This window comes from Lutra lutra, chromosome 1 (assembly GCF_902655055.1).
Source record: "Lutra lutra chromosome 1, mLutLut1.2, whole genome shotgun sequence".
In the NCBI taxonomy this organism is placed as follows: Eukaryota; Metazoa; Chordata; class Mammalia; order Carnivora; family Mustelidae; genus Lutra; species Lutra lutra.
The window spans coordinates 156,419,107-156,446,453 of record NC_062278.1 but is presented as its reverse complement, the minus strand read 5'-3'; the positions used below and the strand labels follow the sequence as shown (position 1 = coordinate 156,446,453).

Below are 27,347 nucleotides of genomic sequence, written 5' to 3'. Positions count from 1 at the left end.
TCTCGCGAGACCTTAGTAGGGTTGTTGGAGGGAGGCGGGTACCAAGTGGAGGGCTACATTGTATTGTTGAGCGGCGCCATTAGTTAAGGGAACTGCTTTTAGAATTAAATGTACAGAACATACAGAATTTTAAATGCATAAACATTTTCGGGGGGACCGTCTCCATTCATACTTCAGAGGATGCCCTGTTATGCGTGTTAACGTATCTTGCATATTCCAAAAATAACCCATGCACATTCAAGAGTACACTTTGATTTTTATTACAGATTGTCTAGATTTTAGACAGGCCGATGGACTTCGGATTTAACTTATGATTGCCCTATTGCCAACGTAGGGTTTTCCTCCCCTTTGCCTTTTTTTGGTGGGCGGGGCTGTCCGTCACATTGAGGATACCTGATTTCATGAGGGTATCCCGTGGATGCTGAAGTTTAGAAGTGTCACACAGTGTGGAAGGAAGACTTAAAAACCTGGAAAGAAAGGTGGGAGTAAACCGTAAACTTCAGAAAGACATGCTCACGATGTACCTAAGCATTACCTTCGAGTTTAAATCAATTGTTGTTCATAAAATAAATTCGCGAAAAGAACAAAATGACCCAGCTAAGAGTGGTGGGTTGGTAAGGAGGCTGATTGTGAAAACATAATAAACAACCACTCAGGGTAATGGGACTAAAGGACTAAAGGTTTCTCCTTTCCCCTATTGTAAAGGCTGGCTTTTGTTTCTACAATGTTAGAATTCACCAACAGAACAACCTGGGCCTGTTACGGTAATGAGCCAGACTACTACACCACCAAACTGAACATGTTAGCTAAGTAGGTTATAATAAGTTCTAAGAGCAGGGATTTTGTGTGGAGTCCAGTTATGCTCTTTTTAATATGTAAATCAAGATGGCTAATACAACTTCAAGGGCTTCTGAGAAAGGTCTTTAGTATTGAGTAACTTACTGTCTTATTTTTGAAGAAAGAATTTTCTGTGTGAGAGGCCGATTACTTTTCTTTTTCATGCAGCCACAGGCAAAATTTGTTTTCCTTAGCCCCTGCTCTCTGTGATGGTTGGCTACTCTTTGTAAGGACAAAAGATTTCTTGGCTTCTCAAAGAACTTTCTGTGTTGCCTTTTTTTCTTTCTTTCTTTGTTTTTCCCAGCAAAATGTATTTTCTTAAAAGGGAGTAAATAGTAGAAAAACACATTTATAATTTTTTTGAAACGGCATCTTATTAGGGTCACTTGGGAACCCGAGACTGAATAAATTTGAATAAATGGCAAGATTAGTTGAGAAGAGAATAAGAAATAGGCATGTGGTAAAAGAATCCTACTTTTTTTTTTTTTTAAGATTTTATTTATTTATTTGACAGAGAGAGATCACAAGTAGATGGAGAGGCAGGCAGAGAGAGAGAGAGAGGGAAGCAGGCTCCCTGCTGAGCAGAGAGCCCGATGCGGGCCTCCATCCCAGGACCCTGAGATCATGACCTGAGCTGAAGGCAGCGGCTTAACCCACTGAGCCACCCAGGCGCCCAAGGATCCTACTTTTAACTTCACTTTCTTTCCCAGAGGAACAGAAATAAAGTGTTGAATGTCTTATTGGAAATGATGATTGCCCCCTCCTGCCTCTCTTTTTCCCCTCTCTCACACAGCATGTGAACTTGTTACAGTGTAGTCACAGAGCCCGTAGAACAGAGGAAAAACACACATCAGACAGTCTTGTATTTCTTTGGAATTTGTTCTTATACTTTAGCTCATATTAAAATATGTACATTAGAATAGTTACAGAGTAATAAAATTTTTTTCTTTTTAATTTGACAGTTTAGATGCAAAATCCACCAGTATCCAAGTGGTTGTTAAAGAGGGAGGCCTCAAGTTAATTCAGATCCAAGACAATGGCACTGGGATCAGGGTAAGTAAAACCTCAGAGGAGCAGGCTCTTTGTGTGCTTTGTGGTATATACCTACAGGGAGTGACAGAGCCTTTCCCTGTTTCGGAAACAGCATTGGTGGATGGGATTTTTAACTGAAATATTCAATACCAGCGATAAGTATATATTGAGTACTATTCTAAGCTGGACACTTGTTCAGGAAAATAAGGTCAAGGAGAGAGTTGCTTAAAGGTGCTTAAAAGATGAAAGTTCTGGGCAGACAGAACATGCAAAGACCATGAAATGGAAGCCCGCTTGACTTCCTTAAGGATCAGCAGGGAGCCAATGTGTCTCTAACAGAGTGAGGGAATAGAAGAATAACAAAAGGTGAGTTACGTAGGACCTTATGGGCCATTCTAAAATCTTTGGCTTTTACTCTGAATAGGGTAGGATACTATTAAAGGGTTTTGAGCAAAGAGGTGACGTGGTTTGGTGAGGTTTATAGGAACCCATTTGTCTAGAATATGGAAAACAGACTGTGGCAGGACAGGACAGAGGCAGTGAGAGGGCTCTTGGAGCAATCCAGGAGAGGGGTGACCATGCCTTGGACTAGTTTAGTTGCAGTAGAGAAGCAAGAAACAGTGAGATTCTGCATTGATTACAAAAACAGAGCTCTCAGAATTTGCTGATGCGTGGTGTCAGAGAAAGAGGAGTCCAGAATGATTTCAAGGTTTTGGCCTGTGCAAATGGAAGAGTTGCCTCTTAGTGATGGGAAAGCCTATGGAAGAAACACATTTGGGGGCGTATCAGAAAATCATTTGGGGGCATGGTAACCTTGAGACGGCTCTTATTTGAGTTAGCCTGTGAGTCTGGAGGGCAGCATAGAGGTTTGGGCTGGAGATAAAAATTTAGTGTATTGCATTTTGATGGTAGTAAAAACCATGAGACTCCCATGAAAAGGTGCTGAATGTCACAGGTCATTAAGGAAATATGAATAAAAGCAACGACCTACCATTTGACACCTATTAGGATGGCTATTACAAAAACAGTAAAATAAAATAACAAGTGTTATAAAGAATACAGAAAAATTAGAACCCTTGTGCATTTGCTGGTGGGAATGTAAATTGTGTAGCCAATGTGGAAAATAGTATGGTGATTCTTGAAAAAATTAAACTGAATTACCGTGCAGTTCAGCAGAACTTGTGAGTAATATTCCAAAGAATTGAAAGCAAGGTCTTGAAGACATTTGTCCCCCCATGTTCATAGCAGCATATTTACAATAGTCAAAATCTGGAAGCAACCCAGGGTTCTGTAGATGAGTAGATTTAAAAATGTGACATATACACATAATGGAATATTATTCAGCCTAAAGAGGATTGAAATTCAGACACAGGTTGCAATATGCATGAACCTTGAAGACATCACATTAAGTAAAATACACCATTCACAGTACGATTCCTCGCCTAGGAGGTTCCTAGAGTAGTCCCATTCATAGAAGGTAGAATGGTGGTTGCAAGGTGTTTGGGGAAGGGGTGGATGAAGAATTATCATTTAATGGGGACCAAGTGTCAGCTTGGAAGGATGAAAGAGTTCTGGAGATGGATAGTGGTGATGTTGCACACTGTGCAAATGTATTTATGGCCACAGAACTGTACATTAAAAGTGGTAAAGTTTGTTATGTATACTTCACTATAATTAAATGCTTCTATAGATTTTTAATAAAGAAGTTTTCTAATAATAATGATTTTTATAAATTCATGTGGCTGGGAGAACTAACTCATCAAGAGAGTGAGTGTAGAGGCACCTGGGTGGCTCAGTGGGCTAAAGCCGCTGCCTTCAGCTCGGGTCATGAACTCAGGGTCCTGGGATCAAGCCCCACATCGGGCTCTCTGCTCAGCAGGGAGCCTGCTTCTCCCTCTCTCTCTCTGCCTGCCTCTCTGCCTACTTGTGATCTCTGTCAAATAAATAGAGAGTGAATGTAGACAGTAAAGAGGTCCAAGGCTGGAGTCCTGGGTTGCTCCACTGACGGAGAACAGAGATGAGGCGGAACCAGCAAATGCAGAGAGATGTGACTCATGAGAGAGAAGGGACACCGGGACAGTGTGGCATTTCTGATGCCGCGTGAGGAAGTTATCGCTGATTTCAAAACTCCTCTCCTGAAAGGGGTTTCTTCTTGGATTCAGTCAAGAAAAGGGAAATTTAAAAATTGGAAAAAATGAGTAGCATAATTATTTACTTATTTTTTGGTATCTTCTAGAAGGAAGATCTGGACATTGTGTGTGAGAGGTTCACTACAAGTAAACTGCAGTCCTTTGAGGATTTAGCTAGTATTTCTACCTATGGTTTTCGGGGTGAGGTAAGCTAAAGATCAAAGAAATGTGTAAAATATCCTTCTGTGATGGGGGCGCCTGGGTGGCTCAGTGGGTTAAGCCTCTGCCTTCGGCTCAGGTCATGATCTCAGGGTCCTGGGATCGAGCCCCGCATCGGGCTCTCTGCTCAGCACTGAGCCTGCTTCCTCCTCTCTCTGCCTGCCTCTCTGCCTACTTGTGATCTCTCTCTCTCTGTTATATAAATAAAATCTTTAAAAAAAAAAAAAAGAAAATATCCTTCTGTGATGACATTTCTGCCATTTGTCAACTTTTGTTTCTCAACAGAGGTAAATCAGATCTGATTCTTTTTACTTGTTAAGTATGTGCAAATCAAACAAAATTAAAATTCATTTTCCAAAACCAAGGATTATTCATAAATTCTTAATATACACTAAAAACTATTTTATTTACAGATACAATCCCCCTCCCTCCTGCCCAGATGTTAGCTAGGAATCTTCTGATGGAGAATGAAACACCACTCCCAAAGTTTTTTTGTCAAATTATCAAATATGAATCTGATTAATACTTACTAAGTGCAAGTGGTGGAAAAATATAGGAGGTGAGGAAGCATGGTAAATAATACAGAGATTAGGAAACGACATGATAAAAGTCTCGTTTGTTTCCTTCAACAAATAAACTGCAAGAAGAAAAGTGGAGGAGGGAACAAAAACCTGTAGATTATGAGGCGTGGGGCGCCTGAATGGCTCAGTTGGTTAAGTGTCTGACTCTTGATTGCAGTTCAGGTCATGATCTCAAGTTTGTGAGATCGAGTCCCATCTTGGGCTCTGCACTGGGCATGGAGTCTGCTTAAAAGTCCCTCTCCATTCTCCTTCTATCTCCCTCCACTCCATCCCTGTCACACTCTCTCTTGCTCTCTCTCTAAAGGAAAAAAAAAAAAAAAAAAAAAAGAGGCTTAAAATGCATATGAACCAGCCCCAATGTATACCTCTTACTTGGATCCTGATTTGAGCAGACTGTAAAAAAAATTTTTTTGAGACAAGATATTTGAACACATGGGTTATTTGATAGTATTAAGAAGAGATTGTTGGGGGCGCCTGGGTGGCTCAGTGGGTTAAGCCGCTGCCTTCGGCTCAGGTCATGATCTCAGGGTCCTGGGATCGAGCCCCGCATCGGGCTCTCTGCTCGGCGGGGAGCCTGCTTCTCTCTCTCTCTCTCTCTCTCTCTCTCTCTGCCTGCCTCTCTGTCTACTTGTGATCTCTCTCTGTCAAATAAATAAATAAAATCTTTAAAAAAATAAAAAATAAAAAAGAGAAGAGATTGTTGGGGGACACCTCAGTGGCTCAGTTGGTTAGGCGGCTACCTTTGGCTCAGGTCATGATCCCAGAGTCCTGGGATCGAGTCCTACATCAGGCTCCTTGCTCAGCCGGGAGCCTGCTTCTCTCTCTCCCTCTGCCTGCTGCTCCCCCTGCTTGTGCACGCTCTCTCTCTCTGTCAAATATGTCAAATAAATAAATAAAATCTTTAAAAAAGTTTTTTAAAAAAAGGAAATTGTTGGGATGCCTGGGTGGCTCAGTGGGTTAAGTAGCTGCCTTCAGCTCAGGTCATAATCCCTGGGTCCTGGGATCAAGCCCCACAGTGGGCTCTCTGCTGCTTCTCCCTCTACTGCTTGTGCTCTCTCTTGAGCATGCGCTTTCTCAAATAAATAAATAAGTAAATTTTTTTTAAAAATTGTGGATTTTCTTGTATAAAAAATAGTATGATGTTTTTTGGAGGAGTCCTTATCTTTTAAAATATATGTGGGAATATTTGTGAATAAAATTATGTGATGCATGGGAGGAATATACAATATAAAAAGTGGTTAAAAACATTTTAAGACTAAAACAGGATCTTATAATTTTATGACAATACACCGTGGATATCTTTTCATTGGGAAAAAAGATATATATATATATATGTATATATATATATATATATATACACATGTATATATATATATATATATATTTCCTATGTAATTTTTAATACTTCTATTTTATCCTATTGTATGAATATACTGTGTTTATTTAAATGATTCCTATTGAACATTTATGCATTTTGTCATTTTCTTGGTGAATATGCATATGTTCATATATAGTGTATTTTGTTCAATTACTGTCTCAGGGTCAATTTAAAGAAATAACATTCATGGGGAGCCTGTCGGTCAGTAAAGTATCTGAGTCGGTAAAGTATCTGAGACTTTTCATTTTGGCTTAGGCCATGATCTTGGGGCTCTGGAATTGAGTATGTACTGTATATATTTAATGTCCTTCTTATACAGGTCTCAAAATCATTTTACATTTTTAATTATGAACATTAGCTCAGTCACATAAACTAGGGAAATCCAGCTAGGACCTGGTAATCTCTGAGCCTAGGCCATGTTCCTTATTAATGAACTGAACCTGCCACAGGTAGAGTTCACTATCTTCCGAGATGCTGTCACACAGACCCCCATCACAGTGCCTGGTTACATTTTTATATTCTGTGATGTCCTTCTTGTGGAAGGAGAAACAGGTTCCAGTGGGCTAGGAAACCAGTCTTAGTTACAAGGGGAGAAAAATGTTCATTTTTTAAAACTTTTTTTTGTCTTAATTAGATCATTTTAAATTTATATTTCTAAATTTGCATTTCTAAACCTATAAGAGCTTACAGAAAACAGTTTTGTGTGTGTGTGCAACATTATGTATTTGGAGTGCCCCCATTCCTGAAGGTAAGTTTTCAAAATTATTGGGAGGCAGATCATTGAGAATAATACTGAGCATGCCTGTAGTTCTGCTGCCTGAACGCACCTGCTGCTAACACATTAATAATCCGGTGTGTTTCCAACAACGTGAATGGAGCTAGAGGGTATTATGCTAAGTAAAGTAAGTCAGTCTTAGAAAGACATACTATATGATTTCACTTATGTGTGAAATTTAAGGAACAAAACAAAAGGGGGCGCCTGGGGTGGCTCAAGTGGGTTAAAGCCTCTGCCTTCAGCTCAGGTCATGATCCCAGGTTCCTGGGATCGAGCCCAGAATCGGGCTCTCTGCTCGGCAGGGAGCCTGCTTCCCTTCCTTTCTCTGTGTGTGCCTCTTTGCCTACTTGTGATCTCTGTCTATCAAATAAATAAATAAAATCTTTAAAAAAAAAAACAAGCAAAGAGGGGAAAAAGAGACAAACCAAACAGCAGACTCTTAACTATAGAAAACAAATTGATGGTTATCAAAGGTGAGGTGGTGGAGGGCAATGGGTGGAACAGGTGAGGAAGATTAAGAGTATACTTACTGTGATGAGCACTGAGTATTGTGTAGAATTATTGAATCACTGTATTATACACCTGAAATTAACTTATGTAACAGTGTATGTTAACTATACTGGATTTATTTTTTTCTTTTTTTAAAACTTAGTTATTTGAGAAAGTGTCCACACATATACACATAGGAGCAGAGGAGGAGCAGAGGGAGAGAGATAATCTCGAGCAGACTCCCTGCTGAACTCGGAGCCCAATGTGAGGTTCACAACCCTTGAGATCATGATCTGAGCCAATTATCAAGAGTGGGACACTTGACTGACTGAGCCACCCAGATACCCCAACTATATTGGATTTAAAATAAATTTTTAAAAATACTCTGTTGTGTTTCCTTTTGGACTTTTTTTCATATTTATTTCCCCCTTGTTCTGATAAGATGCTACAAATTCAATTTTTTTTTTTTTTTACAAATTCAATTTGATATCCTTTTTTTTTAACATGTCATGAAAGTGAGTGAGCGAAATGCCCATTGTTGCCCTTTGCTAATACAAAATGGAAGGGGTAATTTAGATCACCTTTCTCTTTAATGAGGTGACAGTGGGTGACAGCAATGTTTGTCTTTCATTCCATTTTGTTTTCTTCCTTAGGCTTTGGCCAGCATCAGCCATGTGGCTCATGTTACTATTACAACCAAAACAGCTGATGCAAAGTGTGCGTACAGGTATGGCACAGTCTGCTTTTACTCGTATTCATTCTGAAGCATGCTTTATGCCTGGATCTCAAAGTGACCCTATCTAAACACCAGTGTCATCTTTTTTGACCAAGATCTTGGTTAAATTTTCTTCCCTCTCTATGGACTAGTTGATAATCCACAGGGATGATTATTAGGTAATAATCTTACTCATGGATTGTTAATAGATAAGATGTCACATGTAAGTCCTTGCAAGCTCTCTTACACAGATGTATTCTAAGTAGGTGGTAGAAGCGGGTATTATTCTGACCCTGTGCCCTTTAGTAGGATGTTACTTTGTCTGATGACAGGGCTATGGCTGGGTGCTGGAGGCTCAAGGTTCCTTAGCTGGCTCGTGAGCCCCTGGCTCCTTGCCCCACATGCTTATCTGAGCTGGCTTGCCCTTCCATTGGGGGCGGGCAGGGGGCAATGCTGTGCCGGCTTTCTCTTGTGCTGCCACAGTATTCAGAGGCTGACAGACAGCCTTGGAACAGAATAAAAATAGCATTTGAGGAATCAGAGTTATACCTCTGTTGTTTTTGTTTGTTTTTTTGTTTTGTTTTTTAAGATTTTATGTATTTATTTGACATCGAGAGAGGGAACACAAACAGGGGGAGTGGGAGAGGGAGAAGCAGGCTTCCTGCTGAGCAGGGAGCCCAATGCGGGACTCGATCCCAGGACCTTGGGATCATGACCTGAGCTGAAGGCAGATGCTTAACTACTAAGCCACCCAGGTCCCCCTACACCTCTGTTTTTATAAGCTCTGGCCATTTACTAGTGGAAGACAGGTAGGAGTACCTTATTTAGGAGTACCTTAAAAAAGAATTTTTTTAAATCATGAGGACTGTCCATAAATTAATATGGAAAATAGCTCCAACAGTGGCGGGCTGCCTGTTTATCAGTCCTCAGCAGACACACCTGTAATGTAATGGAAGGGAGCATTCCAGAATATACAGCACTGTTGCTGGGTGAGTTTGATGCTGTGTGAATTTTACTTGCCGTAGGATCTGGGTGTGCTGGTTGGGTCAGAATTCCTTCCCGCAAAACGGGGAGATACTTGTGAATTAATGTCTCCCTAAATGGCCTGGGACACAAATTCTGTTCCTTCATCGCCAAGGTTATATTATGCTCCTGTTCGGTACCTCCAGTGGCTCCCCTTCCATGGTGGTATGAAATCCAGAGCCATTCCTAAACAGACCATCCCCACATGCACTGTGCTCTCCATCCACCTTTCCAGCCTCTTCTCGCCACAAATTCCCAGCTGCCAGGTGTTCCAAAGCTTCTGTGCTTTTCTGTTTTTCTCTGCCTCAATGGTCTTCTGTGTTTTCTCCCTGAAACTCTTCCTCCCTAGAGCCTTGTCATCTTTTCTGTGATGCTTTCACTCCCCTCCCCGGCCCCCAGCTGAATGTTTGCTTCTCTAGATCACTTAGCACAATGTCCTGCACTTTAGGAAAAAGTGTGTCCCCTAGATTGAGAGCTCTCCAGGGCCTTTCTTTGTTACCAAGGCCTCTGCGGGCCTATCATTTGGTAACCCCTCCATAAATGATTACATAATTATAAAAAAAATTTTGTTGTCATGGTAGGCAATGGCAAAACTATTGCTTTTAGCTCAAAACTCAGGAACTAAAAAGCAACATTTGCTAGAACAATAGGGATTTTTTTTTTGTTTTGGTATCCAATTGGAATGATAATGGAATCGTAGAAAAAGAGGAAAATGGTAATTAAAACAGTAGAGAGCATGGCTGTACCTTATTGTTTGATTTAATTTCTTTTTATACTCTTTGGATTGATATTCCATGCCTCTTGGATATTAATAGTTTCTTATATTTTCTCTCAAGAGCAAATTACTCAGATGGAAAGCTGAAAGCTCCTCCTAAACCATGTGCAGGCAATCAGGGGACCCAGATCACAGTAAGTATGGCACAAGGAATATGAATTTTTGAAAAAGAGCTTTGTAGAAATTCTGACATAAAGAATAAAATTGTCTCAAAAAAAATTGTCTCTGAGTTTTCAAAGTAATAATAAAATGAATCTTTGCTAGTTAATAGAAACAAAGACATTTCTCTCTAAACAACAGGACTGATTATGGCTTTAATGGCATGGCAGCCTGTGTGCACTCCCTCCATCTTTTTCAAAGGCTGGGGGATTCTTTCACTGGGATGGCAGAAATGATGCAAGGTAGTTGGCATTGAACTGACCTTTAAACTTGGCTCCAGAAGATGTGAGTTAGAGTCTCAGCCTGGTCACTCAGTGGTTATGTGTCCAGAGGCAAGTTGTTTAGTTTCCCTTTATCTCACTTCTCCCATCTCTCAAATGGAATAAAGAATATCTGCCCACTTAGTGTTTGATAATATGGTTGTATCATTAATCAGAAAAAGTCTAGTATACTGCCTTATTTCTATGGTGCCATGTTTGGTCTCCTCCCATTGTGTGATCCTACAAAGCATCCCACTGTCATGATATGCATCGCACCCCTCATACCTTCAGCCCCAGCTAGAACACATTTCCCTGAAGGCTGTAAACCCTTGCCTTGATAAGATGGGATAAGACGGGCAGGAGGCAGAAGTGAATGTTAAGTGCATGTTAAGACAGATCCAGTACACAGAGTAACCAGGGTGTGATTTCCAAGAAGCCCAAATGATCTCAGACATCTTTATAAGAACTCTTAGTTTAGAAAATATTCTTAGATGCCATGTGATAATATAATTATTGGTAAATTTACATGTTTGCCGCCACTGAATCGCGTACTATCCTGAATAAGACTGTGCTTTATTGGTCTTTGTATTCCCAGCACAGAGCAAAGAGCCTGACCTAAAGATAGCCCTCAGTACCTATTTGAGAAATCAGTTAATGAATATGGGAAGCAGGAAAAATATCCTTTATTTCCTTTGTTAAGGCTAACTTATCTCTTGTCCTCTCCCCCAATCAGTGCTTTGAACTGTACTGTTGGTAAGTATAGTTGGATTCTCTGCTAGCCAGCTTTAGGTAGACAGCTTGGGTCTTTATTTCCATGTATTTCTGTGAATTTATAAGAGAGAATCAATTTCATTTCAGGTGGAGGACCTTTTTTACAACATATCCACGAGGAGGAAAGCTTTAAAAAATGCAAGTGAAGAGTATGGGAAAATTTTGGAAGTTGTTGGCAGGTACAGTCCAAAGTCTGAGAGTGGTTCTTTGCCATCTCTCACTGAAGGAATGTGTGCCGGTGCTTAATCTAAGAACAGTTGGTGAGCTAGGTGGAAAACAGCACATTGTATTCTAGCATATGGATTGTTTCTGGTCAAGCTTTAGTCGCCAGTTCTGGGCTTCCTCTCATCTCCCTGGGAGAGCAGTTGGTCTCTCCATTGGCAAGTGTTCTGTGGTGGAAAGCAAAACAGATGGACTCCCAACTAACTTGAACCCAAAAGAAATTTATTGGAAGGCTAAGAGCGGCAAGAAATGTCAGCACCTGCTCCGTGGAGAGGATGAAAACCAGGCTGGCTTTGGGGATTAGATAGTAGCCCTGCTACAGTTGTTTTCATTCTTCCTGACTCTACTCAAGAGTCTGTTTCCTGGGAGAGTGCATCTGATTGGCATGGCTTGGGTCCCCCCGTCATGTGCCTCTTTTCTATGGGGAGATTCCCTGATTGGCAGTTTCGGGTAAATCAGGTGGAATGGGGAAGAGGTAGTTTCCCAAAGGAAGACTAGAGCCTGTTAAAAGAAGGAGAAAGGGTTCAGGGCCAGTGAAAATAACATTATGTCCACTGTTCAGTGGATCCAGCATGGGCTCTCTAAGCCTACACATCCTGGAGTGGTAGCAGAGATCTATTAACTATTTTTCAGTATTTCTGAAAACTCCAAAATGAATAAAACTTTTGCTCCTTATAAAGTGGAACAGACTTCTACATTTTCTTTGCTTTTCCTTGGAGTTGTATAAAGCAGTATCAGAATATTAATTATCTCTTGAAATAAAGGAGTTCTAGTTGGCTTTTTTGGTACTAGGTATAGTCAAGTGAATTCATAATTGTTAGCTGAATGAATGCATTTTGCTAGGCACAGTCCTTCAGTTCATGGGGCCCATGAGGGAGGAGTAATAAATAAATAATAGTCAACTGAGAAGACTGGGAGATGCTGAAACAGGGCCTGGGGCCAAAAAAGAAGTGGGTAAGGAGCGGGTGTCTTGAGGGGCTCTGAGAGAGAATAGAAGAGTTCAGGAGTTGTAAAGCGTAGGTTCTTGAGATGCACACTGCACCTAGTGGGTTTGTGAAAGTAAAACAGTAGGCAAGGAAGAGATTGTATTGAAATATCATTGAGTCTAGTCAGAACTAAAAAAGCAAAAAACTCTGTTTTTGTTTGATTCTGCCACATTTAGCATTGCTATCTCCATTAAGTCTGTGTTGGCCTATTTTCCTGTGGGTAAAATATGATATATGGAGATATTCCTGTCTATCTTTGTTTAAATCATGTCACCCCAACAATTTATTTAACCAATAGGGAGTTCTGTGTTATATTGTGCTTTTGGCCACTCTGCTTACTGTTTTGTTGTCTTTTCTTTGACAGGTATTCAATACACAATTCAGGCATTAGTTTCTCAGTTAAAAAAGTAAGTGGTTGGTTTATAAGGGATGGTTTGTATTTAAGAAAAGGGATTTTTTTTTTTAATAGTTCACCTGAGGAGATAAGATTAGGATGTTTCATTCACAACTGTGAGTATTTTCTGCTCTGTTTATCAGCAAGGTGAGACCGTGGCTGACGTTAGGACACTGCCCAATGCCACAACGGTGGACAATATTCGCTCCATCTTTGGAAATGCTGTCAGCCGGTATGTTGATAATTCATATTTTGAAAAATCTGTATTCCACGTCTTGGTTTACCATTTAGGAATTTTGGAATCTGTCAAAGTAACACCTGCCTGAAGAGTTTGCTTTAATGAAATAAACAGGCCATATTTCCGTGCTCCAGATTTGTTCATGGAGTCATAATTTCAGGGAAACCCACACTTCTTGGGTGCATGTTATCTCCCAGATGCTCCGGCTGTAAATCAGTGTGTTCTCTCTAGCCTCGGTCTTCAGAATAATCACAAGGTTGTAGAATTCTTTCATCTTCCAGTGCTTTGTCTTTTCCTAATACTTCCCGTATCATCAGTTTGAGATTTCACTCATTGTGGCTCGACATTTATTAATTGCCTCTCACATTCTAGGCTTTGTGCTGGAAGTTAAGGATGTAAAGACCGATAAAATACTCCCTATCCGTAAAGACTTACCCGTCTGGTGGCAAGCAGATTTCTAAGTTACCAAATCTTCATTGTCAGGAAGAGCCTCAGAGGGAACCTGTGGTATAGATTGCTCACAGCATTCCTTACGAGGCAAAACCCACCACTTCCATCACAGAGTCCTAGCTAAGTCTCAGGACTCTGCAGAGCCCAAAGTGCCCATGCCGTAATCTGAGGGGAAGAATACTAAGGCCCCTCTACCTGCCAGGCATGGCCTGGATGCAGGGCATATGCAGATGGAGAAGACAGCCCCTGGCTTTCTTTTTTGCAGAAATCCTAGAAGTAGCGGTAGTCCCAGAGCCCAGTTTTCTACTTCAGAGGACAAATTACTCATTTCTTTGAGCAAAACCAAGTTCCTAACTAGGTAACAGTCAATTTGCTTTTAATTACCCTCTTTACTAATTGTTAATGAATTAAGTTTTTTAAACTGTGTTCCCAGAGCAGAGAGAGAACACTATTGTATAAGGAAACTTGTAAGAGCTTCTTTATTATTTAAGGACTCAGAATTAGTCATTATGAATTTCCTAGGGACTATAAGAGATTAGAAATCACACAGAGCAGCTGTTCCCAAAGGGTGTTTCCAGAAAAACAGCCTCTTGAGACATTTTTGGGAAGAAAGAGTTTGCTGGTTTATGTGAGAAACACTGCAAGCTGTATTTTCTGCTCAGAGACTCTGTAAACATTAACTGCTTAACAGTCTTGCACCACATGTTCAACAGATGCTTAATGAATGCTTACTGTTTGCCGGGTACTGTGCTGACAAATACAGTAGGACGTAAAGCAGAAGTGCTCTTGCCCTCAGAGGATGCCTTTTCAGTTGGAAAGACACGTGAAATAATTATGCCACTCATTAGTGGTTGTGCTAGATGTCTCAAAGGAAAAATACAAAGCACAACAGGAGAATCTCTGAGAGTCAGGGGGAGGGATAGTCAGAGAAAGCTCTTCGAAGGAGTAAGCCCAGACCTAGAAGGGATAAGGAGGAATTACCTAGCTATCAGTAGGAGCTTTCCAGGCATGGGGACCCACGCTTAGGAAGATCCTCACGCAGAGACGAGTGTGGCTTATGTGAGAACCACCTTTCACCCATTAACCTCACCTCCCCATAAGTACAGCCCTGAGGACACCACACTGGAGCCCCGTTTTGGTGCTGTTCAGACAGTAAGGGATTCAGTAGAAATGAGTCCTTTTGGAATTTCATCTTTGGGGTTGAGTTACTAAGGTACACAAAAGTTTCAGTGAAATAAGGTCTCAGAGCTTGGATTTGTCATTATGTCCCAGCAGTCCGAGCAGTGCTTGGCTTAGAACAGAAGTGCTTGAAAACAGTGATAGGGTGAGTAAGTGGGTAGGTGGAGGAACAGCCAGATGGATGGATGGGTGGGCCCAGAGGACCTCATCAAACCAAGTCTCAGGAGTCCTTATTTGGCAGGGTTAGTTTATGAAGGAGCTCTGAGTTTTCCAACTGAATCTTTATACTGTTTGAATTTTCCATTAAAGACCCTCAAAATTTCTCTTTTTCAACCAGAGAACTGATAGAAGTTGGATGTGAGGATAAAACCCTGGCCTTCAAAATGAATGGTTACATATCCAATGCAAATTACTCAGTGAAGAAGTGCATCTTCTTACTCTTCATCAACCGTAAGTGAGAAAGAACCATGTGGGGAAGTCTGTCCACAGGGAAGTTTATGGGACCGTGGAAAAATTCCGAATCCATAGGCTTGATTCCACACAGGGCACCCTCAGGCTGAAGTGTGGCTTGATTAGGAAGCCTTTATAATTTCTAGGCTAAGTCTACTCAGCCCTCTGAAATATGCTCATTGCTGGGGGGCCACTGGCAGAGTGTGGCTGTTGCCTCTGGGAGAGAGTATCACAGACCCTTGTGAGCCTGAACAGCTTCCTTCCCTGCTGGCCTCAGAGCCTTCCAAGCAGGCACCAGGCAGATGTTTCTTCTCATATTAGAGTCCGCTGTTTGAATTGCCCAGCAGGACACAGGGAGAGGGTCCCTTGGGTATAGGCAGTGTCATTAGTAAAGAAATGGAATGTTAAGCCCCTTGGGGTTCTTCTTTTTAAAGAAAGTTATTTATGATATAATGAACAGTACTAGAAATCAGGGAGGAAATTAACTAAAGGAATTTGGATTTTTGTCAGATTCCTCTCTGGTCTTTATCTCTCTGCAGGCATATTGTTTACATGATTGCTGCTTGTTGAGTAAATACTATTTTGCCTTCTGTTTCTTTTTACTTAATTGCTTATAGTATGGTTTAGAAAGAGTGTGACAGGGAGCCACAATGGGTCTGATTTCATTTTAATTTTCCAGACAGAAATGCATCATTCATCTTGCCATTTGTCTAGTACTTACATTTTCATCATATAAATTCATTACCTTTGTTGTTCAAAGCACTTCGTAATTATTTTATAGTTTTTTGGCTTGCTATTGAAAATGGCAGATTCCCCTGTTGCATATATAATGATAGCCAGCCAGAAGTGTCCCAGATTATCCTTGTTTTACAGCTGTTTCCAGGCCATATAGAAACAGGGAAAGGGGAGTTAATATTTTATAGACACATCCTGTTAAACTGATGTATATTATATTAGTAGGGTTTTTTAACTACCTCATTAAGAGGGACTTAAGTCTGATCTCTAATAAAGCTAGCTTTAATCAAGGCTCAGAAATGTTTTTCCCTTGTTTTTCTAACCTTGAAGAATACCGCTTTGTGACACATGTGTTGGCGATAGAATAAGTGAGCAGAAATCAGTGTAAGCGGAGCCCATGTGTGTGCTGCTGGCGAGCTCCTTACCCAACGGGTTCAGTATCAGCGTTTTCGAGTCTGCTCACCGCACCAAGTTCCCAGCAGCACGGAGGCCAGACTCTGGAGTGTGTCATCTGGTTCTCTCCATGATGTGCGCTCTAGCTCAGGTGGTGGGAAAAGGAACACTCCTTCGGCGTGTCTCCAGCCCAGAAATCACAGTAGAGGGGCTCTGACTATCCCCTTGTCAGGTGCCCACACCTGCTCCAGGCCTGTGTGCTCCAGGCATGTGTCACCAAGCACAGCACCCTTGTTGTAGGGGGGCCCTCGGAGGAGCTAAAACCATGGGGCATATACCCTTGGCTACACCAGCCAACCCAGGAGAACGGACCACCGGCAGGTCATCTGTCCAGGGAGAAGGGAGGGCTCAATTTTCTGAAAATAGATTTTCCTCTGATTTTTGTCTTACTTCCCCCAGCTTTGAGTGTTTTCCCATCCCCTTCAGCCCTGTCCCATTCCTAAATTACCTTAAATATGAAGTGTCTGGAAAACTCTTTCCTTTTTTTTTTTCTTTTTGAAGGTTTTATTTATTTATTTGACAGAGAGAGAGTGTGTACAAGTATGGGGAGCAGCAGACAGAGGGAGAGGGAGAAGCAGGCTTCCCACCAAGCAGGGAGCCCAATGCAGGACTCGATCCCAGGATCCCCAGGATCATGACCTGAGCTGAAGGCAGACGCCCAACTGAGCCACCCAGGAGCCTCTGGAAAACTCTTTCTTACTCTCATTGCTCAGCTGGGATACCCCACTGTTGAACCCACCCCCACCCTGGGCAGAGTTAGTTGCTCCATCAGCACACATCCATTCAGCACACACATCTCTGGGGTGCTTACCAGAACTGGAACTGGAGTGCATGTAGTCACCAGCGTATTGTCCCCCAGCCCATGGCATATGTGATAGGCAGCCAGGGAGTATGTGCTGCATGAAAAGTCTAAGCTGACGGCGCGCTGCCCGCCATGCCCTGCAAGGGCAAAGGGAGCCCTCCCAGGCTGACTGAGGGAAGGGAAGCGGGGAGGCAGAACGTAGTGTGCTCCCGTGTTCCTGCGGCTGGGCTGAGAGGAGAGAGCCCGAAGCCCAGAGCCAGATGCTCATGGATAGCGACACATTAAGAGAGACCTCTCTTTCCTAGGATCTGCTATGGATGTTGCTCCAGAAGTGTTTCTGCTGAGTAATTGCAGTCATGGTATGAATGTGCGCCTGTTACCTCTCCCTTCAGGACAGTTTTGAGCTGGTTACTTTCCTTTTATTTTCTAGATCGTCTGGTAGAGTCAACTTCTTTAAGAAAAGCCATTGAAACAGTGTATGCCGCATATTTGCCCAAAAACACACACCCATTCCTGTACCTCAGGTAAGGCTGCAGGGCTCCTCAGCCGAGACTCAGAGACTCACAAGGAATGAATTCTGTCCAGCTGTCCTCTTTGAAAGAGATGGACTTGCTCATGGCTCCAGCAGAGCAAATCCCATCACCGCTGCCAGGATGGTGAAGGATGTTCTGTCCTTTCTCGCAGGTGAGGGGCAGTTTCCCTTCACTTACTCACTCATGCAGCAATCTCCCTGAGGGCCTCCTATGTACCAGTCACCTTGCTGGTGAAACAATGGTGAATAACAGCTATTGCCCCTGAACCAGCCAGAAGCTGCCCCCTCCCTGGCAGAGAAGCCCCTTGCCCCTCCACGGTCCCTCCAGCGCCCCCTCCTGCCACAGATTCACCGTGTGGTCATGGAGCAGACAGTGAAGGGTGAATGTGGAGCCAAGGCAGTCAGGTGATGGCTGGCACGGCCTCTAAGCTGACTTTTACATTACATTTTGATGATAGAACCTTTTCCCACGTGTATTCTTATTTTGATCCTCATAACACTGAAAGTAGGTAGGGAACGGGTTCATGGTTACAGATGAGAAAACCCATCCAGAGGGGTTAAGTAGCTTACCCCAGGTCACGCACTAAGAAATTCTACTAGTTCTGGAATGATGGTAACAGCTGACGTGGAATAAACTTGCCAGGTACTCACAGCGTGTTTTGCATGAATTTAAGCCCCACCACATGTTTTATCCACCTTATAGAGGGGGAGACTGAAGCAAAGGAAGATGATGTCACTGACCCCAGGTTGCACAGCTTCAGAATCCAGGTCACTCAGACTTGACCCTGAAGTTTTGACCACTGTGTCATTTGAACCCCCACAAGCCTGCTGGTGAGAATTGTTTTCCCCGCTCCCCACCACTCAACATAGTTGTGTGCTTTACTTCCTGCCAGTTTAGAGATCAGCCCCCAGAACGTGGATGTCAACGTGCACCCCACAAAGCACGAAGTTCACTTCCTGCATGAGGACAGCATCCTGGAGCGGGTGCAGCAGCACATTGAGAGTAAGCTCCTGGGCTCCAACTCCTCCAGAATGTACTTCACCCAGGTGAGGGTGCTATCTGTCCAGCTCTGGCTGGTGCTTTCACCTTCACCTAAAAATGTGGCCTGTCAGATTCAAGAGCCCAGAGTTCTGCTTGTTGCTTTAGGACTGACTTTCCAAGGATTACCTGAAAGTTTTCCTTTAGTACTATCTCCATTTTTTAAGCTAACCGTGAAATCATCCTGTTGTCCCTGGGCCTGGAGTCAGGAGGCTCACGGTTTCACTCTGCCTGCATCTAGGACCATAGACTGGCTTCTCGGGAAAACAAGCTGTCTGAAACAGAATAGGGCACCACTTCCATGCATCTGTCTTGCCTGGGGATGTTCAGGAGGAGGCCGAGCCCACATTCACAGGGAAGAGGGAGGCAGTGGGACAGTGGGAGGAGCAGGGCCTTGCATGTCAGACAGGCCTAGGTTACCACCACATGACCCACCTTCCCCGGTCTCCATGTCTCCCTCAGTGAGGGCTGAAGTGGTCATCCTCACCTCTGAGGGTGGGGACAAGCAGGAGGCAGAAGTGTTTGATGCAGGGCCTGGCACCATCCACCTTATCAGAATTACCCAGGTTCTAAGTGCTTATGATTCTAAGCTACTCCTAGCTCTCCGGGGCCTCACGTTGCCCATCTGTAAAATAAATGGGTGGATAATGCAATGTGCAGTGTCCCATCCCAGTTCTGACATGACGTGATACTCAGCAGCACATGGTGCAGGTGTGCTCAGAAGCACACCAAATCCCAGAACTGTGGAGACAGAAACATCCCCCTTCCCCACCCTCTTACCCCCTTGAAAACAAGAGCCGGTGGGGACAGGGGTGGCGCGCAGATGGGTACCTGGGTGGCTCAGTTGGTTAAGCATCTGACTCTGAATTTCAGCTTAGGTCATGGTTTCAAGGTTGTGGGGTTGAGCCCCGCATCAGGTTCTACAATGGGCCTGAAGCCTGCTGGAGATTCTCTCTCTCTGTCTCCCTCTGCCCCTCCTCCTCCCATTAAAAAAAAAAAGAAGAAGAAGAAAAGAAATGGAAGCACTGGGTCCTGCAAGCAGAGAGTGGGCTTCTGGGAGTCTACTTTAAAAAAGAAAACTTTTTAAGTTCACGAGGCAGTTTATGCTTCCCACAGGAACCTTGACAGAAAGCCCCTCGCTGGGGATGGCATGGGCACGAAGTAGTTAGAGTGGATGCCCTAGGGGCAGCCCTGCCACCTCTGGAGCCTGGGCAGAGACTGGGCAGTGAGTGCCCGAGGGTCGCTGCTGAAGCCACTTGTATGTGGCAGGTGGGCAGAAGGAAGTGCTCGCTGGGAGCCAGCCCTCAGTCTTCTGCTAGGTTTGCTGGGCCCCTGGTGCCACAGGAGGCTCGAGTCAGCAGAGGTGATGGGTGCACAGACCTGTGTGGTGCCCATGGTTGAGATGAGGACACACGTGCTGTAGGGCTGGTGGGCCCAGCTCTCAGAGCAGTGTGTGATACCCCGGAAGTGCTCAGTCACTGGGAGTTCGGTTCCTATCTGTTGCTGCTCCTCGTCCTCTGCCTCCCCACAGATGTGCACTGAGACCCCCACTGTGGGCGAGACCCTGTTGGGTACCTGCCTTCACGGAGGCGCTCCTGGTCTCCTGGGGAATACATCCCATGAGAGAGAGGTAAAGAGGGACCTGGGGGGGATCAGGGGAAGGCTCCTATCCTGGACTTCGGCAGTCAGGAAAGAAAGGGAAGGGATGCGGAGGCTGGGACCCCAGGGCTGGGTACAAATGAGATGGGCAAAGGGAACAAGGCACGAAAAGAGTGTTTCTGGCAGAGGAAGCAGTGAGGAGAAGGCCTGAGGGGTGAGGGGGACAGGAAGACGTGTGCTTGAGGGTCTGAAAGTTCCATGCGGTGGGTCCAGTGTTTACCCTGGCTGCCCTCAGGATCACTGGGGAAACAGAAAGCACCCTTTCCTGGGCCTTCTCCAAACCAAGAAATCAGTCTTGGGGGGGGCGGGGGTGGACGGCATCAGTAGTTTTAGAGTTTTCCCAGGTGCTTTCATGTGCAGCTGGGGGGAGGCCTGTGTGTGGGCCCGGTGGGGGGTGGGGGGGGGAGCTGGCCCTGGAGAGAGGAGGCTGCAGGGGTCCTAGCCCTGATGACACTTCTGTCAGCATGTTAAGGAGCTTACGCTTTGGTGTGACAGGAATCCACAAAATCCAGTGTGCCCTTTATGAAGAATCCTGTGGTCACATTGGGGCAAGGATGGCCGAGGCGTATGGTGGAGGCCCCGCGGCTATCTGGGAGAACAGGGACAGGTCTGGGCAGAGGAGGTAACTCCACTCACAGACGGTTAAAGATCTGGAACTGCCCCGGACCTGGGAAAGGTGTGGCTGGCGGGGAGCGGGGCTGGGGCGGGGTGGGCGGACAGGCTGAAAGTGTGAGGTGAAAACGAGGAGCACATTGTCTGGGCCAGAGTGGTTATCCCTTGCTCTGTCCTAACTGAGATCGAAAGAAAGAGCTTTGCTGGAGGTCCTGGAGTGTGTGCCATACTGGGCAAAGAACTTCTTGCCTTCCTCCTTGTCTTATTTTGCACAAGTCAGATTCATTTAGTTAGCTTACATTGTCTTTCCCCATAGAATTCTGCATAGTCCTGATCCGTGTGTCTTCAGAAGGAAGGTGGGTTTCTGGATCAGGCGCCTCCCCTCCCCACCCCACGCTAGTCGGTGTAGTGGCACAAGCCTTGGAGCATTGCTTTGGGTGGCAGGGTTCAAACTCAGAGCTGTCACCACTCCTCTGGGGGCATCAGAATACCTTCTCTCCCACTCCCCACCTGTGTCTTGCACCACACTGCCCAGGGCCTATGGCATAAGCCCTGGTTTGTGGTGAAGCCATTCAGTATGGAAATCAGGAAGCCCAGGGCCTCCTGGGGTTTGTTGCTACTCTGTCCTGTTGGACAAGGTGTTTCACTTTTCTGGACTTTAAAATGACCATCTGCAAAGTAGTTCTGTTAATTTCTGCTCCTGTGGCTATGGCACAGGCGAATGGCAAATACAATGTTGACCTTTACATAGTGCAGGGCTTGGGGCACTGACCCTCTGGACAGTCAAAAATCTGAACTCTACAAAACTTTGACTTCTATTAGCCTACTGTTGTTCAGAAGCCTTACTGATAACATAAACAGTTGACTAACATGTATTTTGTGAATGTGTTATATACTGCATTTTTATAATAAAGTATTCTAGGAAAAACTGTTGACTAAGAAAATCATAAGGAAGAGAAAATACATTTACAGCCCCGTATTATTAAAATTCTGCATGTGAGTGGACCCACAGCATTCAAGTCTGCTTTGTTCAAGGGTCAACTATATTCACTTCATTTGCCTCTGTACACTGGAAGGATTTTACATTTTCCACAAAGGGAGGTTTCTCCTTTTTGAACAGTTTTGCTACTCTGTTTATCTTTTTATTATTTAGCTCATTATTGAATATTTCTAAGTACACATAAAAGTAGATATTACACCAATAATCCATGTACCTGTCACCCAGCTTCAGCAACCATTATCATTTTGCCATATTTGTTTTCTCTTTCCCTTTCCCACTTGGTGGTAGGGAAAAGAGTGGTGGTTTTTTTAGTTTGTTTTTGTTTTTTACTTTTTTTTAAATATTTTATTCATTTATTTGACAGAGAGAGAGAGATCACAAGCAGGCAGAGAGGCAGGCAGGGAGGCAGACAGAGAGAGAGGAGGAAGCAGGCTCCCCACCGAGCAGAGAGCCCAATGCAGGGCTCGATCCCAGGACCTGAGATCATGACCTGAGCTGAAGGCAGAGGCTTTAACCCACTGAGCCACCCAGGCGCCCGTTTTTTACTTTTTTTTAAATTTAACTTCAATTATCCAACATATGATGCATCATTCATATTTTGATGTAATGGTCAGTGATTCATTAGTTGCATAGAACACCCGTTGCTCATCACATCCCGTGCCCTCCTCAGTGCCATCACCAGTTACTCCATCCCCTCTCCCACTTCCCTTTCTGCAACCCTCTGTTTGTTTCCTGGAGTCCAGAGTCTCTCATGGTTTGTCTCCCTCTCTGATTTCTTCCCATTCAGTTTTCCTTCCCTTCCGTTGTGGTCCTCTGCACTATTCCTTACAGTCCACATGTGAGTGAAACCATGTGATAATTGCCTTTCTCTGATCGATTCATTTCACTGAGCATAATCTCCAGTTCCATCCATGTTGATGTAAATGGTAGGTATTCATCCTTTCTGACGGCTGAGTAATATTCCATTGTGCATATGAACCACATCTTCATTATCCATTCATCTGTTGAAGGGCATCTCAGCTCCTTCCACAGTTTGGTTATTGTAGACATTGCTGCTATGAACATTGGGATGCATGTGTCCCATTTTTTCACTGCATATGGATCTTTGGGGTAGATAACCCAGTAGTGTAGCTGCTGGATCTTAGGGAAGTTCTCTTTTTAACTTCTTTTTGTTTGTGTTTAAAAAATTGATACTAAGGTCTTTTTTTTTTTAAGATTTTATTTATTTATTTGACAGATAGAGATCACAAGTAGACAGAGAGCAGGCAGAGAGAGAGAGAGGAGGAAGCAGGCTCCCTGCTGAGCAGAGAGCCCGATGTGGGGCTCGATCCCAGGACCTTGGGATCCTGACCTGAGCCAAAGGCAGAGGCTTTAACCCACTGAGCCACCCAGGCGCCCCTCTTTTTAACTTCTTGAGGAACATCCATACTGGTTTTTGGAGTGGCTGTACCAGCTTGCATTCCCACCAACAGTGTAAGAGGGTTCCCCTTTCTCCGCATCCTCACCAACATTTGTTGTTCCCTGTCTTCATTTTAGCCATTCTAATGGTGTGAAAAACTCATTGTGGTTTTGATTTGTATTTCCCTGATGGCAAGTGATGTGAAGTATGCTTGCTTTTCAAAAGATTTATTTATTTTAGAGAGAAAGAGCGTGCACAAACGGGAGGAGCAGTGAAAGGGAGAGAGAATCTCAAGCAGACTCTGCACTGAGCACGGAGCCAGATGGGGGCTCGATCCCATGACCTGAGATCATGACCTGAGCTGAAGCCAAGAGTCAGATGCTTAACTGACTCAGCCACCCAGGCACCTGAAGGGAAGAGAATATTTTAAATTGCATTTCAGGCATTTACTTTTTTCCCTAGTATTTTATGCATTTTAAAATATTTTTTCCTTGTATAATTACAATGTCTTTTTTTATACATAACAAAATTAATAATATTATCATTTAATATCTAGTCCATATTCAAATGTCCCAACTGTCCAAAAAAGATCCTTTTATAAAGTAGCTTCATTCAAATATGTATTAGGTTAAGTTCCATTCCCCATATTTAGATGTTGTCTTTTAAATCTGTATTCTTTTTTGTTGTTCCTTTTGGCTTATTCTGAAGGCTTCCTGTGGAAAAATGCACATTTCTGTTTGGCTGATTGTTTCTTCTTAGTATCATTTAACTTGTTCTAATCCTCCACATTTCCTGTAAACTGGGAATTCCTATGAACTGGCATGATTACGTTCAGATTTGTGAATGAGATTTCTGTGTGAGAATTCTTTTTTTTTTGAAGGTTTTATTTATTTATTTGACAGAGATCACAAGTAGGCAGAGAGGCAGGCAGAGAGAGAGGAGGAGGCAGTCTCCCTGCTGAGTGGAGAGCCCGATGTGGGGCTCGATCCCAGCAACCTGGGATCATGACCCGAGCTGAAGGCAGAGGCTTTAATCCACTGAGCCACCCAGGCGCCCCTGTGTGAGAATTCTTGATAGATGATGCCATGTACTTTCTGTCACGCCCCAGCAGGAGGCGCATACTGACTTGTTATGTCATTTTGGTGATAAGGCTCATCTGTGGGTTTAGCTAGTAACAGCCTGTTTCCTTCATTGTCAAGTTCCCCAGGAATATTTAGCTTAATGGTTTCACCATTCATTGACGACCATTACCTGAATCAGTTATTTCAGTAAGATTGCAAGATTATGATTTTCTGATTCTGTCATTTTTTCTGTTAATTCATTATAATTTTTCTGTATACAATAACTTTCCCTCATTTGTTAGAGCTTTTTGTTTATCCTGAAATACAGTTCACACTAGAAAGTAAGGGTAAATGCTGAGTTCTGTCACTTTAATTATCAGTTTGCAAAGGAATGTGTTCATGTCCTAGTGATCTCCAGTGATGTTTAATGACTTTGTCCTCTCCATCTTTCTCTTTCCCTCCCCATCTTTTTCTTTTTCTCTTAATATTTTATGATAGCTGTTAACAAAGCAATACAATTTAGTTAATTACAGTCATTTTTCTCTTGGATCCTCAAATTATCCCATCTTAGACCAACAAACCCCTTCAAACTGGTGCTCTTGTCCTTTTGACTCAATTCCATTAGTCTTTGATGGTTTCCTTGTTTCTGGCAAGAAAAGATGTTGTAGGCTTTCCCATCCCAGGCACTGGAATTGACCATTTCTCAAGGAACTCTGGTTTATTTTAGTGGGGATGGTATTTAGAGACTAAAATCTGGGATCGGGGGTCCTTATTCCTGCTGAGTGGTCATTGGCTTTAGGCCTTTCCAGTGGACAGAGTTAGGAAATGTGTATATCTAAAAACAGACAAAACAGTGGCTGCCACAAGCTGGTGGGGAGGGGAGAATGGTGAGTTACCGTTTCATAGGTACAAAGTTTCAGTTTGGGACATTGAAAAAGTTCTAGAGATAGATAGTGGTGATGGTTGTCTAATGATGTGATGTACTTAATGCCACAGAGCTGTATGCTTGAAAATGGTTAAGTGATAAATTTTATGTATATTTTACTTCAATAAAAAATGAAATAAATTACTTCAATAAAAAAATGAAATCCTCTTATGCCAGCAACAAAAAAAAAAGCAGACAAAAATATGAGAACTTTGCGCTAATATTCCCCATTTCAAAACAATTTTTAAATTATAGGGATTTTTCTGAATTTTTGTATTTTTACTGGTGTATCTTTTAAACTTCAAGTTTTAGTCAGAATTGCTTCTATATTAATACTTCGGTGATGATGATTAAACCTGGTTCTAGTTTCTTTCTCCAATGTTGCTCCACTTTGCAATCTGGACTCCCCCGCCCCCCCGCCCCATTTAAAGATTTTATTTTTTTAACTATTCTCTACAATCATTGTGGAGCTTGGACTTAACAACCCCAAGATCGAGAAAGTCGCTTGCTCTGCACACTGAGCCAGCCAGGCGCCCCTGGGACCTGGACTTATTGGTTTCATATTCTGAATCGTCCCACTGCTGCCTTCTTTTTTTCCTTCTTCCTAGATGGATTCTACTTTATTGAAACATATAAGAAGGGTTCAGCAAAAACGTAAAGTGAATCTGTATCATATAAATGCCGTTGAGCTTGAAAAATCACAGTGGCTAGGAATCTTATTTAAAAAAATTTTTTTAACCCATTACCTTCTTTTTTGACATAGACTTTACTACCAGGTCTTGCTGGCCCCTCCGGGGAGGTGGTTAAATCCACAACAGGTGTGACCCCCTCATCTGCTTCTGGAAGTGGTGACAAGGTCTATGCCCACCAGATGGTCCGCACAGATTCACGGGAACAGAAGCTCGATGCCTTTCTGCAACCCATGAGCAAGGCTCTGTCCAGTCAGCCTCAGGCCATTGTTCCAGAAGACAGGACCGATGCTTCCAGTGGCAGGCCTGGACAGCAAGATGAGGAAATGCTTGAACTCCCAGAGCCTGCTCAAGCGTCTGCCACAAATCAGGGCACAGAGGAAGATGCAACAGAGGGGACTTCAGAAATGTCAGAGAGGAGAGGGCCCCCTTCCAGCCCGGGCAACCCCAGGTATGGACTTGGGGGGAGTGCAGCCTTCCTCTGCTATTCTTTCCTGAAACCACCTCTGGCTTGACTTGGCATGAACCACCTGCTGCTTCTCTCTGCCTGACCTGCCCTGCCTCCAGTGGGACATTGCTCTGCCTTATGCACTGTCTGCCTTTGACCATGGCTTGAGAGTCCCCCACTTAGTGGCCTTTGAGATATCTTAAAAGTCCATGGTTCCAAGTGCGAGTTAGACACACATCAGAAAAAAAGTAAGATTTATCTTTTATTTTTAGTAGGGGATTTTGATAACGCCTCAATAGCAGAGGTGGCTAGAGAGAACCCTAAAATATCTAGAGGATTCTCCCTCATCCCACTCAAAGCTGCTTCCACTCCTCTCAGGAACAACACATTTCTTGGTTCAACTTATGAAGGCCCTAAGGCCGGGGGGCTGGCCGTGAGAGTGGGAGAAGGTGGATGGCAGCAGTGCCTGTCCTTTCCCTGCCTTCCCCCGGACACTCTTCACAGGGTGTCAGGGGCCCAGCGCCGAGCCAGGGAGCCCAGGCCGCTGCTCCTTCCCTAGCAGGCTTGGGGTGAAGGCGTTCGCCTAGGACTTCTCTTCTGCATGGCAACTGGCCCCCAAACCCCAGGACTGAGTGGCCATCGGGGTTTGGACGAGTTACTTGACTCCAGTTTGGTCATTGCCAAGTCAGTCTAGCAAGACGACGTGTAGGGTTGTCTCCAGGGAATCCTCAAGGGTGCTGCAACCTGTGAGGGAGCCCATTCTGTGCCAGAAGCTTCACGTACACTATCTCATTTCATGCAGGGCAGGGTTACATGTCTCTGTCACCAGGGGAGGTAACACCACTAGCTCTTCACCATACAGCAGTCAAAAGAAATCCCTGACATCAGAAATGAGATTGTATCACACCTCAGCTGAAAACCAGTGTTTCCC

The 27,347-nt window shown here is 43.7% G+C and overlaps 1 protein-coding gene across 4 annotated transcripts in view; it reads left to right on the top strand.

The window, feature by feature from the left end:
* The window catches only part of MLH1 (mutL homolog 1), a 50,466-nt gene that overhangs the window by 323 nt on the left and 22,796 nt on the right, over positions 1-27,347 (top strand). The window contains exons 1-12 of one of the 4 annotated variants that reach the window (XM_047740998.1): positions 116-202; positions 1,800-1,890; positions 4,106-4,204; positions 8,094-8,167; positions 10,015-10,087; positions 11,231-11,322; positions 12,716-12,758; positions 12,889-12,977; positions 14,950-15,062; positions 17,483-17,576; positions 18,478-18,631; positions 26,043-26,419. In XM_047740998.1, coding sequence (XP_047596954.1) covers positions 14,996-15,062; positions 17,483-17,576; positions 18,478-18,631; positions 26,043-26,419 — 692 coding nt within the window. In that variant the 5' untranslated portion in view covers positions 116-202; positions 1,800-1,890; positions 4,106-4,204; ... (4 more) ...; positions 12,889-12,977; positions 14,950-14,995. Of the gene's footprint in view, positions 1-115; positions 203-1,799; positions 1,891-4,105; positions 4,205-8,093; positions 8,168-10,014; positions 10,088-11,230; positions 11,323-12,715; positions 12,759-12,888; positions 12,978-14,949; positions 15,063-17,482; positions 17,577-18,477; positions 18,632-19,608; positions 20,254-22,790; positions 22,821-26,042; positions 26,420-27,347 lie in introns of those variants that run through there. The other 3 variants (XM_047740989.1, XM_047741009.1, XM_047741018.1) reach the window with 3 other exon arrangements.